Source organism: Pipistrellus kuhlii, unplaced genomic scaffold, assembly GCF_014108245.1.
Source record: "Pipistrellus kuhlii isolate mPipKuh1 unplaced genomic scaffold, mPipKuh1.p scaffold_m20_p_7, whole genome shotgun sequence".
In the NCBI taxonomy this organism is placed as follows: domain Eukaryota; kingdom Metazoa; phylum Chordata; class Mammalia; order Chiroptera; family Vespertilionidae; genus Pipistrellus; species Pipistrellus kuhlii.
The window spans coordinates 41,770,730-41,786,757 of record NW_023425573.1 but is presented as its reverse complement, the minus strand read 5'-3'; the positions used below and the strand labels follow the sequence as shown (position 1 = coordinate 41,786,757).

Here is a 16,028-nt window from a genome sequence, read left to right as displayed (position 1 = left end):
GTAAGCTCGCCAGGGGCAGGAAAGCTTCCACTTTTAGACAGCCTAAAGCAGTGGTCATCAAACTGCAGCTCGAGAGCCACATGCGGCTCTTTGGCCCCTTGAGTGTGGAGTCTATTTCGAAGAAGTGGCGTTAGAAGAAGTTTACGTTTAAAAAATTTGGCTCTGAAAAGAAATTTCAATCGTTGTACTGTTGATATTTAACTCTGTCGACTACGAGTTTGCTGACCACTGCAGGAGTAATCCAGCTGGGTGTGTAGGAAGGGCAGAGGACACTGTAGGGATCATCGATTAGTACAACTTTTTATATCACTGCCACCAAAATTACGTCTCACAATTCTTACAGCCTGGAGTCCACATGCTTTTAAAAAAATAAGATATTATGTCCAAAGTATTATCTTACTTGGGGATGATCATAAAGAATCTAGTGGAAATTTCCTGTATACATTTTTGTACACATTTCTACTGCATCAGAAAGAGCTGGTCCTGTGCAGCATCTTGACACTGACAGTTTGTGAGACATGCCCTTAGTTAAGAATCCATCAGCTGGCACTCGGTAATACACATTTATTAAGGGTCTGTCCCAAGCTAGGCATTGCATAAGGCTATAAGCATGTCAAACGTGTGGTCCGCAGGCTGCGAGTTTTGACATGCTTGCAAAGACAATCTCTCATTTCTCCAACTGTTACATGTCACATGACACTTTCTCTAAGGCCAGAAAACAGCCAGGGAGGATTTCTGAAAGAATATGCACTAGAGGGGAGAACCCCAAAGAACGGTGGCAAATGGAATCCTATGTTTGTGTTCATCGTTGGTGAGTAGGGGACACTCCATAACATTTCATGTTGGAGGCTTCAGTGCAGTGCCCTCATTGAAATGCTGCTCTTAGAACGCAGCCCTCCTGCAGGGCGAGGAAGGGGTGTCAGATGCTGCCTGGATAGTGACACCTCTGTCCACCAGAGTCACAAGCAGCCCTTATGATCCCCAGGTGCCTGGATGCTGTGCTTTGTCATGTAGCTCCAGGTTTCTCAAAGTCTGAGCATTTCACCACGGTCAAAACTCAGTGCTGGAAGGGATTTTCCTATGGGGCAGTTTTCAACCATCATTATTGCATGCATAAGCTTTTACTTGTTGCTATTCTTAAAAACTGGGAACTCTAGGTATCAAATAATACTTTTTAAATAATATGTTTTGTCACATTCAGTCAAAATATAAGGCAGCCACTTAAAAGGATTGTGTGGATTTATTTATACTCATTGATATAAACAGATATCAAAGACATTACCGAATAAAGCTTATAAAACACTGTGTTTAATAAAAATAAGTAAAATATTTACACAATCTTTTTTTTGTTTTTTTTAAACTGATTGGTTTTTAGAGTGAGGGAAAGGGAAAGGAGAAGGGAGAGAGGCAGGGAGGAAGAGGGGGGGGGAGAGAGAGAAACATTGATTTTGTTGTTCCACTTATTTATGCCTTCATTGGCTGACTCTTGTATGTGCCCTGTCTGGGGATCCAACCTGCAGCCGTGGTGTATCGGGACAATGCTCTAACCAACCGAGCTATCTGGCCAGGGCTCATAGTAACATCTTAAAAATCTAGACTATACAATAACAAGTGTTTTATACAAGACTAGAAGAATATTTATCAGGAGGCTAATAATGATGTATCTTAGGGTAGTGAGATTAGGAAGGATTTCACTTGTTCTTATTTTTCTTTTAATTTATTTTGCTTTTCTAAAATTCTAAGATGACCAAATATTGCTTAAAATTTTAACAACTCTAACATTCCCTATTGCTAAATATATTGGTACTCACAAATATCTTCCTGCTCCATTGTCAGAAAAAAATGACATTTCACAATAAATGATTTTTAATTCTTCTATTTTGCTTCCCTGACATTACCATGTTTTTCTGCATATAAATCTGTCTTCCTTTAGTATGCTTACTAGCAGAAATATTTCGTATGTGCAAAAGGCCCACAACCCTATACCACTCCATGTCATCTGTGCTTATTCTATCTCCCTGAACTATACCATCAACAACACTAAATCAACATCAGAAGATCCAGTTTCCAACCTGGGTGTTCTAGCTTTGAAAAGTGACTTAACATTTCCAATCTTTCTTGCAATCTGTGGGCAACAAACTCAGGGTGAAAGGAAAATTAAATTGGGCAAGTGATGTGTCAGTGCTTTCAAAATTATGAAACACGACAAATGTCGGCCGCTCATTGCCTCATCATCCTTAGCATTTCCCCCAAAATATTTTCAGGTATTCCTGTCATAATATCTAATGATGAGCTTATCAGGAAACACTCTTCAAAGAACATTTCTGTGAAACGTGAGTGAAAAGACAGGAACACGTAGTGATCGCAGAAGTACGTGAGTTTCTTGCTGCATTCAAAACAGAACTGATAGAACAAGGCTGCAGGGTCAGTGGGGAAAGAGCCAGGACCGGCGTGTTAAACAGACCTGAGTTCAAGACCCGTCTCTGCTCCGTCTGAGCTGCACAGCACCGGACAGATACTGCCCTGGCTTCACACCCTGATCTCCTCAGCTGTGAGCTGTCAGTGGCAGTACCGATGCTGTGGAGGTTTTGGGATGGTTAAACAGAAGCGCACATAGTGCTCGTCCGGTGCCTGGTACGGGGCAGGAGCGTCAGCTTTGCGAAGGGTCTGACAATAAGCCAGGAGGTGGGATGAGGACTTCAATCCTCAAAGAAGTGGAAATTGACCAAAACAGAACATTCAAAACATTCAATGAAATGCCAAGTATAATATTTTTCATATTAAAGAACCGGATTTCTAGTAATGTGTTGCCTACATGATAACACACTCCACTCCTGGAAAACAAACACGATCATCTCAGAAATAATGTAAGTCTGATAAGGCCTGACATTGCCACCCCTGGATTCAGTAACCATTACTCTTCTCAAAATCTGGATGGTGAAAAAAATAAACTCTGGTTACCATGGGAACAAGTAACCCAAAGGTAGCATTCAGGGAAAAGGGCTCTCACCTTCCTTTAACTACCCACAGCTCTTCTTTTCATCCGTCTTATTGCATTTACCAGTCTCTACCTTCTGCTGGAGTCATTTGTGCAGGGTATGATCTCTCCGCCTACACGGTAAGCTCTTTGAACACAAAAACCCTGTCTTACTTATCTTTGGATTTTCAATAAAGCCTTGCACTAAAAAAAAATCCATAAATAAGTAGTTTGCCGGGGGGAAAAAACCAACATGTACTTGAAAGCATTGCCATGATTGGACACCATGCCTATACTACTTAACCTTTTGGAGGGAAAGTAATCAAGCCTTCAAACCACTTGACTAGCAAGATTATGCAATTAACCTGATTTCGAAAGCTAGAGAAAAAAATTAAGAATTATAATCCCTCATGAGTGACAAGGATATGGAATTGGAAGGCAGGCATTCTGATGTTAAAGCAGTAATCGATATTGTTTTTATCAAATTCAACTTTCCTTATGAAATTTTAATTTATTAAGTCAAATAATAAATCAAATTAGGTGATACTGTCATGTGGAAGGATTAATGTTAAAATAGATAGCATTTTCTAAAGGTAGTTTTTCCCTTTGAGCAGAAAAACTGTTTTGTTGTCCTGGGGTCTTTCCCTGGCCCGTCAAGGAAGTTCACTGTGAGCAAATGGATGGGCTCTGCCAGTGGCCGGCAAACTGTGGCTCTGTTGACTAATGAGTTTGCCGATGACTGGGCTATTCTATCCAGAGCATCTATGCATGACAACAACTGGCATGGCTGCCTTCAGCAAAATGTAGCTGCAGTCCACATGGCTGAGCTGTCAAAGTATGAACAGCATCTGCCACGAAGGAACTAACCATTTAACTAAGTTCATCGTGTTTCCAAATTACTGAGCCTGATTCTAAAAAACACGTTTTAAGTCAAATACATAGCTATCCTGTTTTATGAAAAAATATATACTCATGGCAAAATATTGGTACAATGTTTAGCTCAACCCAGAAATTGTACTGCCCCCTACTGACAGTACATAAATTCTGAGGGGGCACACTTGGTATTTTCCTCCTGAGCTGTGTTCAAGAGGATTTCCTTACCTTGTACCTAACTTTACAATACTCGGTATTTTTTTAAAAAAATTAATATAGGTGGCATTACCATATGCACAATGGACAACAGAACATTTGCAGGAAAGTACAGAAAAATCTAAGTTTGAGGTATTTCCATCCAGCATTTAACTTCGAGACCTAAGGTCTAATCCTTTCTCTCCAACCTCATATAGAACAATCGGTCAGTTTTATAAGCAAGTTAAAGCAGTATAATATTTTTTTCTAAGGAAGAAATTAGCTTTTACCTCCTCGGTCTTTTGCCAGTGATCACCAGAAATGAATGGGAAAAAATGAAGAAATAAATATGCTACTTTTAGCTACTACGTATCAGTCATTTCTTATAGAATCTGATATTTTGAAAAGTAAAATATTTCCCATTGTGCTACTTACAGAATAAAGGTGAGATTTACCTGGCTCCCTGGGAGACTGAGGCGGATGGGGACACATTCCTAGCTGGTAGGTGTGCAAAATGCTACATCAAAATCTCAGAATGCCCTTTCCCAGAGGTGGAGGGGGCAGCCACCCTACAGCATTAGTTAAGAACTGATGAAAGGCTGGCTTGACCTGAAGTCCCTATCCATTAGCCCAGTGGTCAGCAAACTGTAGCTCGCGAGCCACATGCGGCTCAGGAGCCTCAGTTTACTGCTCTGTTGACTAATGAGTTTGCCGACTACTGCGCTAGCTTGTAAAGCATTAACATGCATAAACGTCATGCCCTCATGACCTCAGGGGATAAGAAAGGCAAGTGCACTGTTTCCCAATACCCGATAGCCACACATTGCCTAGACCAGTGACTTGCAAACACAGAGGGAGGGTAAAGGTGTGTGTTCATTTATATACACATATACACATATATCAGAATCTTGATGTGGAGACGAAAAGAAATGAGGAGGATACAAAAGGGGGCATGAAGTTTCTAAAATCTGGTCAACACTGGCCACAACCACCTCCCGCTTCGTCTCCTGCAGACGGGCTCCGGAGACAGCTTATCTGGGCCCAGAGGTGGCACAAGTGACCCAGAGTGAACTTCACATGGGGAATGGACATGAGGAAATTGAATGGCAGAGGCCAACACTGGGAGGCAGGTTTCTGATCCTCAATAAGCATGTAACTTTGCAGGTCATAAGAGAAAGAACTAGGACTTATGAGTGGCTGCTGGTGTTGAGAGAAGAGGGCAAGAAACTGCCACCTTGCACACAGAGATTACTGAGAATAATCCTATAACCCACATTTCTATAGGATTTAAACGGTGTTTGTAAAACTAGGGCCTAAGGGTGTGCTCACACAAACCCTTATCTATCTGCCTGCCTACCTACCTACCTACCTATCTATATTGTTGACAGTATTACAGATGTCCCCATTCCTTCCCGTTTGTCCCCCTCCACCCAGCCCCTGCCCACCCCAGGCCTTTATCACACTACTGTCTGTGTCCATTGGTTGTGCATATAGACATAAGAGTTGATTGGTTAATCCCTTCCCGTCTTCCCCTCTAAGGTCTGTCAGCCTGTCCATGCATCCTTAACTCTGGACCTATTTTGTTCGTTGTTTTATTTTGTTCCTTAAATCCCACATATAAGTGAGATCATGGTATATTTGTCTTTCTCTGACTGGCTTATTTTTCGCTTAGCATAATAAACTCCAGGTCCATCCCTGCTGTTGTAAAAAAACAAAAAACAGTGCCTACATTTTTACAACCACATAGTATTCCATTGTCTCTGTAAGTGTTTTAAATGTTGCGTTTCTGTTTCAACACACACATTTATGTGGAGACCTCACAATCATTACACTCAAGTGATTCCTGGTGTAGCATGTTCATCATCCACATTGCCATGGGAACTTTACTCTCCAGCTCACCTACACCAGTGGTCGGCAAACTGCGGCTCTCAAGCCACATGCAGCTCGCGAGCCACGGTTTGCCTCTGTGTTGACTAATGAGTTTGCTGACCACTGGGATAGGGGCTTAACACAAGGAACAACAACAACCTCTAATGATTGGAATCAAGAGTCTAGGTCAGTGGTCGGTAAACTCATTAGTCAACAGAGCGGCAAACCGTAGCTTGCAAGCTGCATGTGGCTCGTGTGCCGCAGTTTGCCGACCACTGCCCTACACAATAACCTCCCCATTTTTCAAACCTTGACCATCTTTTCCTTCCTCACTCTCAAATGACGGCATGCCTTATTTTACTACAAAAATAGAAGCAACAGCAGAGGATTTCCTCATGCCCCTTCCAAGTCCACCGATCTCCATGTACCTCTGCCTGCCCTCCCTGTGGTGGCTGCACAGTCCAACAGGGGAGCTTTCCATGCCACTTAGTCTGACATCTACGGCACACCTAGGAATCATCCTTCCCACCCACCTGAGGACACCAGTCTTACCATATCTCCTCTCTCATTCCGTTTTTCCTTCTCTGTTGGATCATTCCCATTAATCTGTAAATAATGCTTTAAAACAACAACAACAAAAAAAAAAACCTCCCTTCACCTTATATTCACATTGAACTACTACCCATTTCTTTAGTCCCCTGTACATAGCAATTTTCTAGCTAGAGTTAGATGTACTAACAAGTTATCTATCATTATTGCCTCATGTTCTCTCTTGCTACTCTGCCTTGAACCCCATTCAATCAGGCCTTTGTCCCTATCACTCCAATGAAACAACTCTTGCCAAGGTCAAGGATGTGCTATATTTTGCCAGATACAATGGTGAATTCTCAGTTCCTACTGTACTTGGTCTATTAATAGAGGCAGCTTTTCACTGCTCTTTTCCTGAGATGCTCCTCTGTGCTCTCCTCTGCATCATCAGCCTCTCCTTGCCAATCAGGCGATGGCTCCTCATCCATATACCGCCTAAGAGTACACCACACCACTATCTCCTTTACCCTCATCACTCCTTAGGTGAGCACATATAATTTTCAGAGCTTTAAATACCGCAAGTAACAACAATTCTCAAATGTATTTATAGCCCAGCAAGACATTTCCTTTGAAATCTAGACTCATGCACCCATATCAGTGGTCTCCAACCTTTCATACATTAAGGACCACCAGCTGGTGACCGCTGCCCTATATTATCACAGATATCCACTAGACAGCCCAAATTTACCATATCTGAACTTGAACTCTGGATTCTACCCCAACCTGCAACCTCAACTCAGGAAACAGCAACTCCGTACATCCATATTTTCAAGCCCTAAACCTTGAGTAATCTCTGAGTTAATAATTGGTATACCTCCATTACTCCGCCCACCCTGGTCCAGGTCACATCACCGCCCCTGCTCCCACCTAAAGGGTCTCTCCATAAAGCCACCACAGTGCTCATTGTAAAATTTAACTCACGTATCACTCTCCTGCTCACAAACCTCCAATGGTCTCCACCCACTGACAGAGAAATCCAAAGTGTTCACCACAGGCTTCACGGTGCTACACACTTCAGCCCCTGCCAGCTCTCTGATCTCACCCCTACCACTCGGTCTTGCTGGGACCCTGGGCTGTTTTATAACTGAAGTGACATGCTCCCCTCTCAGAACCTTTGCAATCACTGTTTGCACAGAACTCTTTTCCTCCAAACAACTTATTGCTTGAATCCTCAGTTCCATCAGTGGTCTGCTCAAATGCCACAGAATTCAGAGCACCCTTCTGTGGAAGGCAGGATTTTAGAATGGCCTCCAATATGCCCTGCACCAAGGTGTACATGTCCTGCACAATCCTCTCCCCTGAGAGTGAGTGAGGTCTTTAGATGTGATGGGCTGCCATTCCACCGGTAAGTTGTGTTATGTGGAAAAGGTGAAGGGATCTTGCAGATGTAATTAAAAGTTCCAAATTGGCTAATTTTGACTTCCTCAAAAGGGAGATTATCCTAGATAGAATGGGCTGCAACCTTTAACAGGGGGACTGAGCCCATGGAGGAGAAGGGAGCGGGTCTCTTACGGCCCTTGGGGGGGGGGGGAAACTAGGTCAGTTGTGATCTACCTGTGGAATGAGGTGTCTGAAGGAGTGAGGACATCTGACCACAACTGCAAGGAACTGAATTCTGACAACACCCAGAGGAGCCCGGAAGACCTTGAGCTCCAAGCAAACCTGAATTATAGCCTTATGAGACACAGCAGAGAAACCATCTCAGCTGTGCCCAGACTTCTGACCTAAAGAAACTGATAGTAAATGGGTGTTGTTTTAAGCCGCTAAGTTTGTGGTAACTGGTTACACAGCAGTGGAAAACTCCTATGCCTTCCTCAACATAGAATAGCACTCCCTGTGCTTTCTATCCTCAGAGAACTTTACATATCATAACATAGAATATAAATATTTGAATTGTTCTTCTCTCCACCTTCAAAAGGCAAGCTTTCAGAGGGCAAGAAATTTTGTTATCCCCCCACCCTGTTGTATCGTAGCACCTAGAATAGTACCGTGCACATAGAAGGTGCTCAATAAACATTTTAGAAAGAATAAATGTACTTGCTGTACTTGCTGTTTACACTATCAGCACAGAGTGGTCACAAAAACTTAATAGCATTTAAACTTTCACATTCAAAGGCTATTTCTCAAGTTAAAGTACAAGGATTGCCCTTTAAGGGGTCTAACAGTATATTCTGAGAGTCACAAGTTCTCAAATATTAAAAAAACACACACACACAACACATTAATTTAAAGAAAGACCTTATAAAACTATAGGAGGGAGATATATACAAACAAGTGTATACAAATGTATACAAACAAATGTTTGTATGAAAATAAAATAAAAATCATTCCCATATTGTGAAGATGTTTCTAGGTGGTTAGATTCAGGAAAATACCATCGTTATAGCATGTCTAATTTCAGCACCACTTCCAATAGATCCTTTTATGACATCCTTCTGAATAGTTAATATTCACTAAAAGGCAGGGGAATTAATAGGATTTGGTGCTGGTTGAGCAACTATATCATAAAATACTAGGCAATTATTGAAAGTCATTTAAGACAGTGAGCAGTTTCTACCAGATGCCAGAGGCTCTATCCTATTTGAACTACTGAACATGTTAATCAATGTTTTGGATAAAGATGTCAAAGATTGGATATCATCACTTGCTGATATGATAAACCAAACACTGTAACTAATATGACACATTGACAATCAAGTATGGTGGGCAAGCAATGAACCAATAGATTCATTATTATAGTGATAACGTTGAGACAGAGGATGTTAAAACACATGTTGCATTTCAGAATTAGTCTTGATAGACCTTCAAATGAAAAAAATCAAAATCAGGTTTAGTCTGAGTTTTAGGTCATACTAATTTGCCAAGGTACATGGATATTTCAAAAGGCAATGAAAACTTGCCGAAACCGGTTTGGCTCAATGGATAGAGTGTCGGCTTGGGGACTGAAGGGACTCAAGTTCGATTCCGGTCAAGGGCATGTACCTTGGATGCGGGCATATCCCCAGTAGGGGTGTGCAAGAGGCAGCTGATTGATGACTCTCTCTCATTGATATTTCTAGCTCTCTATCTCTCTCCCTTCCTCTCTGTACAAAATCAATAAAATATATTTAAAAAAAAAAAAAAGGCAATGAAAACTTAGCCTGATTTAGGAAAAAGACAGCTTGTGATTTGTAAAAAAAAAATAAAAAATAAAAAAATCACATGATCTTACTACTGTATTCAATCTGCTCAGACCACATCATGAGGCCTGTATGTAAACACAGGTGCCACATTTAAAAGGGAAAATGCTAAACTGGAAAACAACTGCATGAAAAGAATTCTGAGGTCAAATAGGCTTTAGAGTCAATAAATTCCTTTCCTATAAGACTTTTCTTAGAACCTTTAATGTTAATGTTCCTTGTGATTTCAAAATAAAGTGTGTTTGTGTGTATACACACTGTTTCATTACTTCATAAAGCATCCTGTAGGAGTAGTGAAATAAGCCACAAACTCAGGAAAACCACCCTCAAAATCCAAGAGGGAAAAGGTAACAAAAGGAAGTGTGGACTAAATGTCAATAAAGTTGAACATCCAGGATTATGAGGGGGACAGAGAACTAACTATATTATGAGAAGCATGACTGAAGTTCCATGCACTGTTTTGCCTGAGAAAAGAGAAGAAAAAGCCTTGCAAATAGACAAATGGCTTTCAGATAAATGAGGAAATGCATTAGTCCTGTATTGTTCTAGTACCTAGCGCCAAACAATATTTGAAGGTAAGGGTAAAAACATTCATTTTAACACACGCTTTAGGAGAATTATCCAGAGAGTCTGAGAGTTGCTCTGAGGGCCAAAATCTGAGCCCATCCAAATCCCAAACAGGAGGGTCAGCTGAACCTTCAGGAGGAAGATGAACTGTCACAATGAAAGCTTTTCATGTTCATGGGGGTGATCCTGGGAAAACAGCGAGCTGAAGGACGTGCAGAGGCTGGGTAAATAAAGAAAAGGGACACTAAAGGAAAGATTCCTGCATGAACCAAGTGGGAGACTGGATGACTGGATTCTGAAGGTCACTTCCAACACCGCACACTCAGCGGACTAGACTGTGACCTTCACCGTCGCCTCACCTCTGCATCTCAACGACAAACACTGAGCCCAGCATGGGTTTCTCATGAATTCAGGTGGACTGAATGAATAAATGAACAAGTGACAAATAAATGACAGGAGTACCTGCTTCCAAAGTCAAATAAGAAGGGAAAGAGCTATTTCATTATTCAGGGCTCGCAAAATACACTAATTGTAACTCAGAAGGAAGGCTACTTTCAAATATAAGGAAAACAGTCTTGTGGTAATTTCACTTCTTGATTTCTTGGGAAATCAATGCTGAGTTAAATTGCACCGAGGGTTGTTGTGAGAGTCTCCAGGAAGGACGAGAAAATGTGCTGCAGGTTGTGAACGGCCGTCAGAAGGAAGGTGTGAGTATGGCAACGATAATCTGCCGTCAGACAGACCACAATGATAACGCAAGGGTCTAGAAACAAACCTTGACAATGAACCTGCTTTTTTACAGCCACAGCTCTGAAAATGGCCCATTAGCCATGCGCTTTATGTGTTTGTCAAAGGAGAGTGCATACAACTTATGTTAACATACCTTCTAAGATGTGCCCGTATTCTGATTTACCTGGTAAATTCAGTTCTTTACAATTAAGTTTAAGCACATTACTTTTGTCCCGAGACACCAAATTCTTAACAAAGAACATGGACCTTAAGATTTTAAAATCTTTGACACAGAAGGCGCTTTCATTCACAGTAGATACAAGAACTCCACTGCCCGGCACCATATTTGTATCCATTTCAAAACAGATCTGTCATTTCTCCACAGTGGCTGATCAAACCTGCCACTGAAGAATGTTCTGAACAGGCCACTTGTAGTACAAGCATGGTTTATTTCTGACAGAGACCGGCTGCTGAAGTGTGAAAGAAACTCATTAAAAGTCTCTTACTGTGATCTCGCATTGTAAAAAAGAAAAAGAAAAACCCGAGAATGAAAAGGCAAGGAAAAGAAAAGTTAATGAAGGGTGCATTGCGCCTGCAGACACACTCAGATGGTGCTCTGTTTTCTTGCTGTTTCTTAGTAAGCAACCAGAAGAGAGCAATTAGTCCTGAGAACACTGGCTGCTCCAGGAAATCAAGGAAGTTAGCACTCTTACTTTATGCTAATGCTATGAAAAGTTAATGAAGGAGATCGGAATATTGTACTACCCAAAAAGCATTGCAAAGTGAACAACAATATTACTTACCTTAATCTTAAAACGAGGTTCACAGCACAAGAACCTTCTCTGTAGTCCTCATTAGCGTTAGGCAGGCCCTTTAAAAGCAAAACAGCAAACAGTGTCATAAACCCAGGAAATAGACAAATGAAATCATGACATCCCTTGATTAGTACATCCTTTTCCTTCTGGAAATTTCAAAACTACATCTTTACAGGTGCTGGTCTTATTTAGCCACAGATGACCTCTGTGCGGAGGTCGATTATGACCACTGATATTTTATTGTAGCATGAGCCCTACAAACAGTTGCTATAAATTACAATAAGTCCAAAGGCAGCGGCTCAGCCATTTAATGGGGCACCTGGCAGCCAGAGCCATGGACTGTTCCCCACTGGGCCGTGGTGGTGATGCACAGAGATCTGTCTGGGCACCTGAAGCCTCAGGATGCAGAGGAAGGTGGAACCAGCGGATTAGGCCACTGTTTATCTTTTGTGCCATCCTCATCTCGAGCCTCTTTCCTTAAATACAGATCACCAGTCATGATGCCTCCACTACACAGCCTACCCCTCCTCCTGTCAACCCCTTCCTGTTAAGAGTAGAAAAATAAGGGATTTCAAGTCAAGCCGTGGCCCTGCCACTGACCACTATGTAACTGTGGGCAAGTCATTCTCTGAACCTATTTCTCCATATACAAAATGGGGATAGATACCTGTCTCAAAGGGTTTCTGGGAGAACTAGTATATATGAAAATAAGGCCTAACCCACATCACGTTATACATCCCAAGTTATCCTAATGCCTTTTCCTGATTACTCTCTCTGCCTTCTGACTCATTATTATGTCTGACTTGCCTTTCATCCTTCAACCCATCCCTCCATTTTATCTCCAGGTGTTTTTCGGAGTTGCCTGATAATATGGAGACCTACACTGAACCCTTACTCTGCGCTAAGCAATGGTACAACCTTCATGAGCCACTTAACCACTGCAGATCTTTGCTTCGTCAGCTATAAAATAAGGGCAAGGACTAGATATCTGACCTCAAACATGAAATGGTTGCTTTCTGCAACCATGAAATCTCACTGCCTCCTCAGTATACAACCAATTGATCAAACACAGATCAGTAGGCTAGAAACGAATCCAAATGGAATATGCAGACTTGCGGGGGGTACCCTTCCCTAGCACCCAAGCCAGCTCGTGGCACACATTCTGTGTCACATAACACTTAATACAAATGCATCTCATAGGCACTGAACTATTGTTTTTATAAGGTAAGTTGTAGAGATAAATTGGCCCATAAAATTCAATGATAAAAGAATTATGAAAACAGGTCATAGAAATCCAACCAGGAACAAAGAAGAAAATTATCAATTAACTACAGTGTTTTGTGGATGGAGTCTAACAGAATGGTGAGTCATTTTCTTTCTTTTTCTTATTTCACACAGTACCAGCAATTTCAGAGGCAGTCTGGCATTCAATGCTTGCTCTTGAACCCATCATTTAAAGGTTGGAGGCCCTGAAAATCATGGTCAATAGTGACAGTATTCTTTTCTCCATACCTATTAAACAAGAAGAGTTTACAGGCCCCTGTTTTGGAAGCACTACCCTGAAATTATCCATCCTTCTTAAGTGCTAGTTCTTCTTTAAAAAAAATCTATTCACAGAGCATCTTAGACAGAAATGACTGGCGGAGAAACATACCTGCGAATCCTGCATAGAAAGGGACTGTATCTGCTCAGGTATGCCGCTGGCATTCACCGCCATCTGTTAAGAGAGCCACCGTTACAGCCATTAAAGAAACCAAAGTGAGACAGTAGGGCCAGTGTGGCTGCACAAAGTCTCGATTATCAAAGACGAACATTTTAATAACCTAGGTCATTTTAAAACAGTATTTCCCAACGTGTGGTCCTTTTGTTCTCTGCATTGGAATTTCCTGAGACACACATCCAAGATTTCTGAGCTGCACCCAGACTAATTAAGAATTTCATGGAGACAGGCAAGAACCGTATCTTTAAGAAGTGCCCCGACTCACCCAAATGCTTTTATATATATATTTTATTGATTTTTACAAAGAGGAAGAGAGAGGGACAGAGAGTTAGAAACATCGATGAGAGAGAATCATGGATCAGCTGCCTCTTGCACACCACCCACTGGGGATATGCCCGCAACCAAGGTACATGCCCTTGACCGGAATCGAACCTGGGATCTTTCAGTCCGCCGGCTGACGCTCTATCCACTGAGCCAAACTGGCTTCGGCCACCCAAATGCTTTTAAAGAACCACTGTGCTGAAGTGAAAGGCATGGACTATTTTAAACTCAGTAACAGAAAAATGCCCAGGATCATTTTTTTCTTATCCTATGATTTCATTCAAAGTTAAGGGCCTCCTAATGAAATGATGTTAAGACTAGTAAAACCTCCCCATTCATGATTACTTTGAGCAACTTATTCACTCGGTTTCAAAAAACATAAAAGGATAGTTAGATTTTTTAAACATTTTCGAAAATAGGAATGCCACAGTGATAGCTTCTATTTTTCTCTCAACATTGGAAACCTGGCTCTAATGTGATACCCAAAATATTTTAGCATTAAGCCCTACTTTGGTGAACTCTGCCCTGAACAAAAATTGAAAGACCAAAATAAACTCCAAGAGGAACAGCAATGAAAAAGGACGAAAAGGGAGTTTCCATTTCTAAACTTACTATCAATTCTACAATAATCAGACCTCAGCAGAAACTCTTTGTACCAAGAGTTTTCTAAAGGTTAAGGGCATAAAATTCTTGCTCTCTCTGCTTTCTCAAAAAGAAGTATGTGAGTAATAAAGTAACAGGAGAAAGGGGGTGGATGTCTGCAAATCTGCTTTGAAATGCATCGCAAAATGAAGACAGACTGATGGATGAATCGATATATGTGCATGTGATTAAGCTAATATAGTAGTGGTAGGACCCAGGTGATAGGTATGTGCATGTTCACTGTGACACACTTCCCATGTTCCTATATTTTTGACACTACGGTGCTATTTGAATTATGTTGTTTGTCCTATTTGTTAGTGAAACTGGCCATTTTAGTTAGAGATAAACTTAAAAGTAGATGAAAAACCTTGACTATTTTATTCTATCATAGATAAAACAGGAAAGTGTTCAAGAAGAGGGCAGGATTCATGATACCTGGTTAGGATCATTCCTAAACGCCCAGCATATCTGTATAGTCAATGTGTCCTACCGTAGAGTTCATCACCACCCTCACTAACTCATGGGATAACTTCCTTGACTAAACCTTATATTTCATGTATTAAATGGAAAGATACATTCATAAGCTAGGAGGAAACAGGACCTGAAAGCGAGTAACCCAAGAGGAAGCCAGCAGGCTGAAAAGTCCTTTGACAAAGCCTAACGGTGTGACATGAGGATGAGAAGAAAACAGAAGGAGGGGACAGTAACAGAGTAAGGTGTAGCTTGTAGCTCTGATGCTGTTTCCTTAGAATGTCCAGCTGCCTATTGCCCCTGAAAGTGGAATAGGATTTATTCCATTTAATCAAAAGAAAATGTCTGCTAATTTTAAAAAATTGGGATGGACTCACTTATAACCTGGAGTCTTCTGTTGCCTTAATGAGAATTTACCAAGGTACACATTAATTACTAGGACTGTAAAATATCTGGGCCATTTAAATATGCTCAAATTTCCTCTAGGAGAAATAGCACACATCCTTTGAACTATAATCGTCATTAGTCATTAGTCATTAGGTATTAGGGTAATTAACCAGCTAGAGGAAGTGAGTTAATCAAAAGATGACCAAGCCTCAAAGGGAAGCTGATGAAAGAGTGTTCCTTGTCTACTTAATTATCCAGGAGATTTAAAAATCAAGACCAAGAGATTCACCTAGAGTTGCTAACCATCTTAATATCTTACTTTAAACTATAAATCAAAAAGAAATTTTTCCTGTATGCCTACTATGTTTTCTAACTGACAGTAATACCGAGAGTTAGGATTGTGTTACTAATCAGTGCTAAGGACTCCAGAGTGCGTTTTTGCAGGTGACTTCATCAATAATCCTCAGGACAACTTTGCAAGCATTGTGATCATCCCCGTTTGACAAGAGGAGGAAACAGGCTGAGAGAGTCAAGTGACCTGCCCCAATTTATATAGCTCAAAGGTAACTCAAACAGAATGGGGACATGCAAAGGCCATGTCCATTTCCTTTTTTTCCTACTACTGCCTGAGAATAGTATTTTGAAGTCTCTTCCTCAAGTGGAACAAACACTGATACTTTGGGGTTGGGGCAGAG

At 41.2% G+C, this 16,028-nt stretch overlaps 1 protein-coding gene across 2 annotated transcripts in view; it reads right to left on the bottom strand.

Annotated features, from left to right (window-relative positions):
- The window catches only part of STK39 (serine/threonine kinase 39), a 259,098-nt gene that overhangs the window by 83,845 nt on the left and 159,225 nt on the right, over positions 1 to 16,028 (bottom strand). For both annotated transcript variants that reach the window (XM_045575258.1, XM_036421465.2), the window contains 2 exons: positions 13,447 to 13,509; positions 11,781 to 11,848 (listed from right to left, as the gene is read on the bottom strand). In XM_045575258.1, coding sequence (XP_045431214.1) covers positions 11,781 to 11,848; positions 13,447 to 13,509 — 131 coding nt within the window. The remainder of the gene's footprint in view (positions 1 to 11,780; positions 11,849 to 13,446; positions 13,510 to 16,028) is intronic.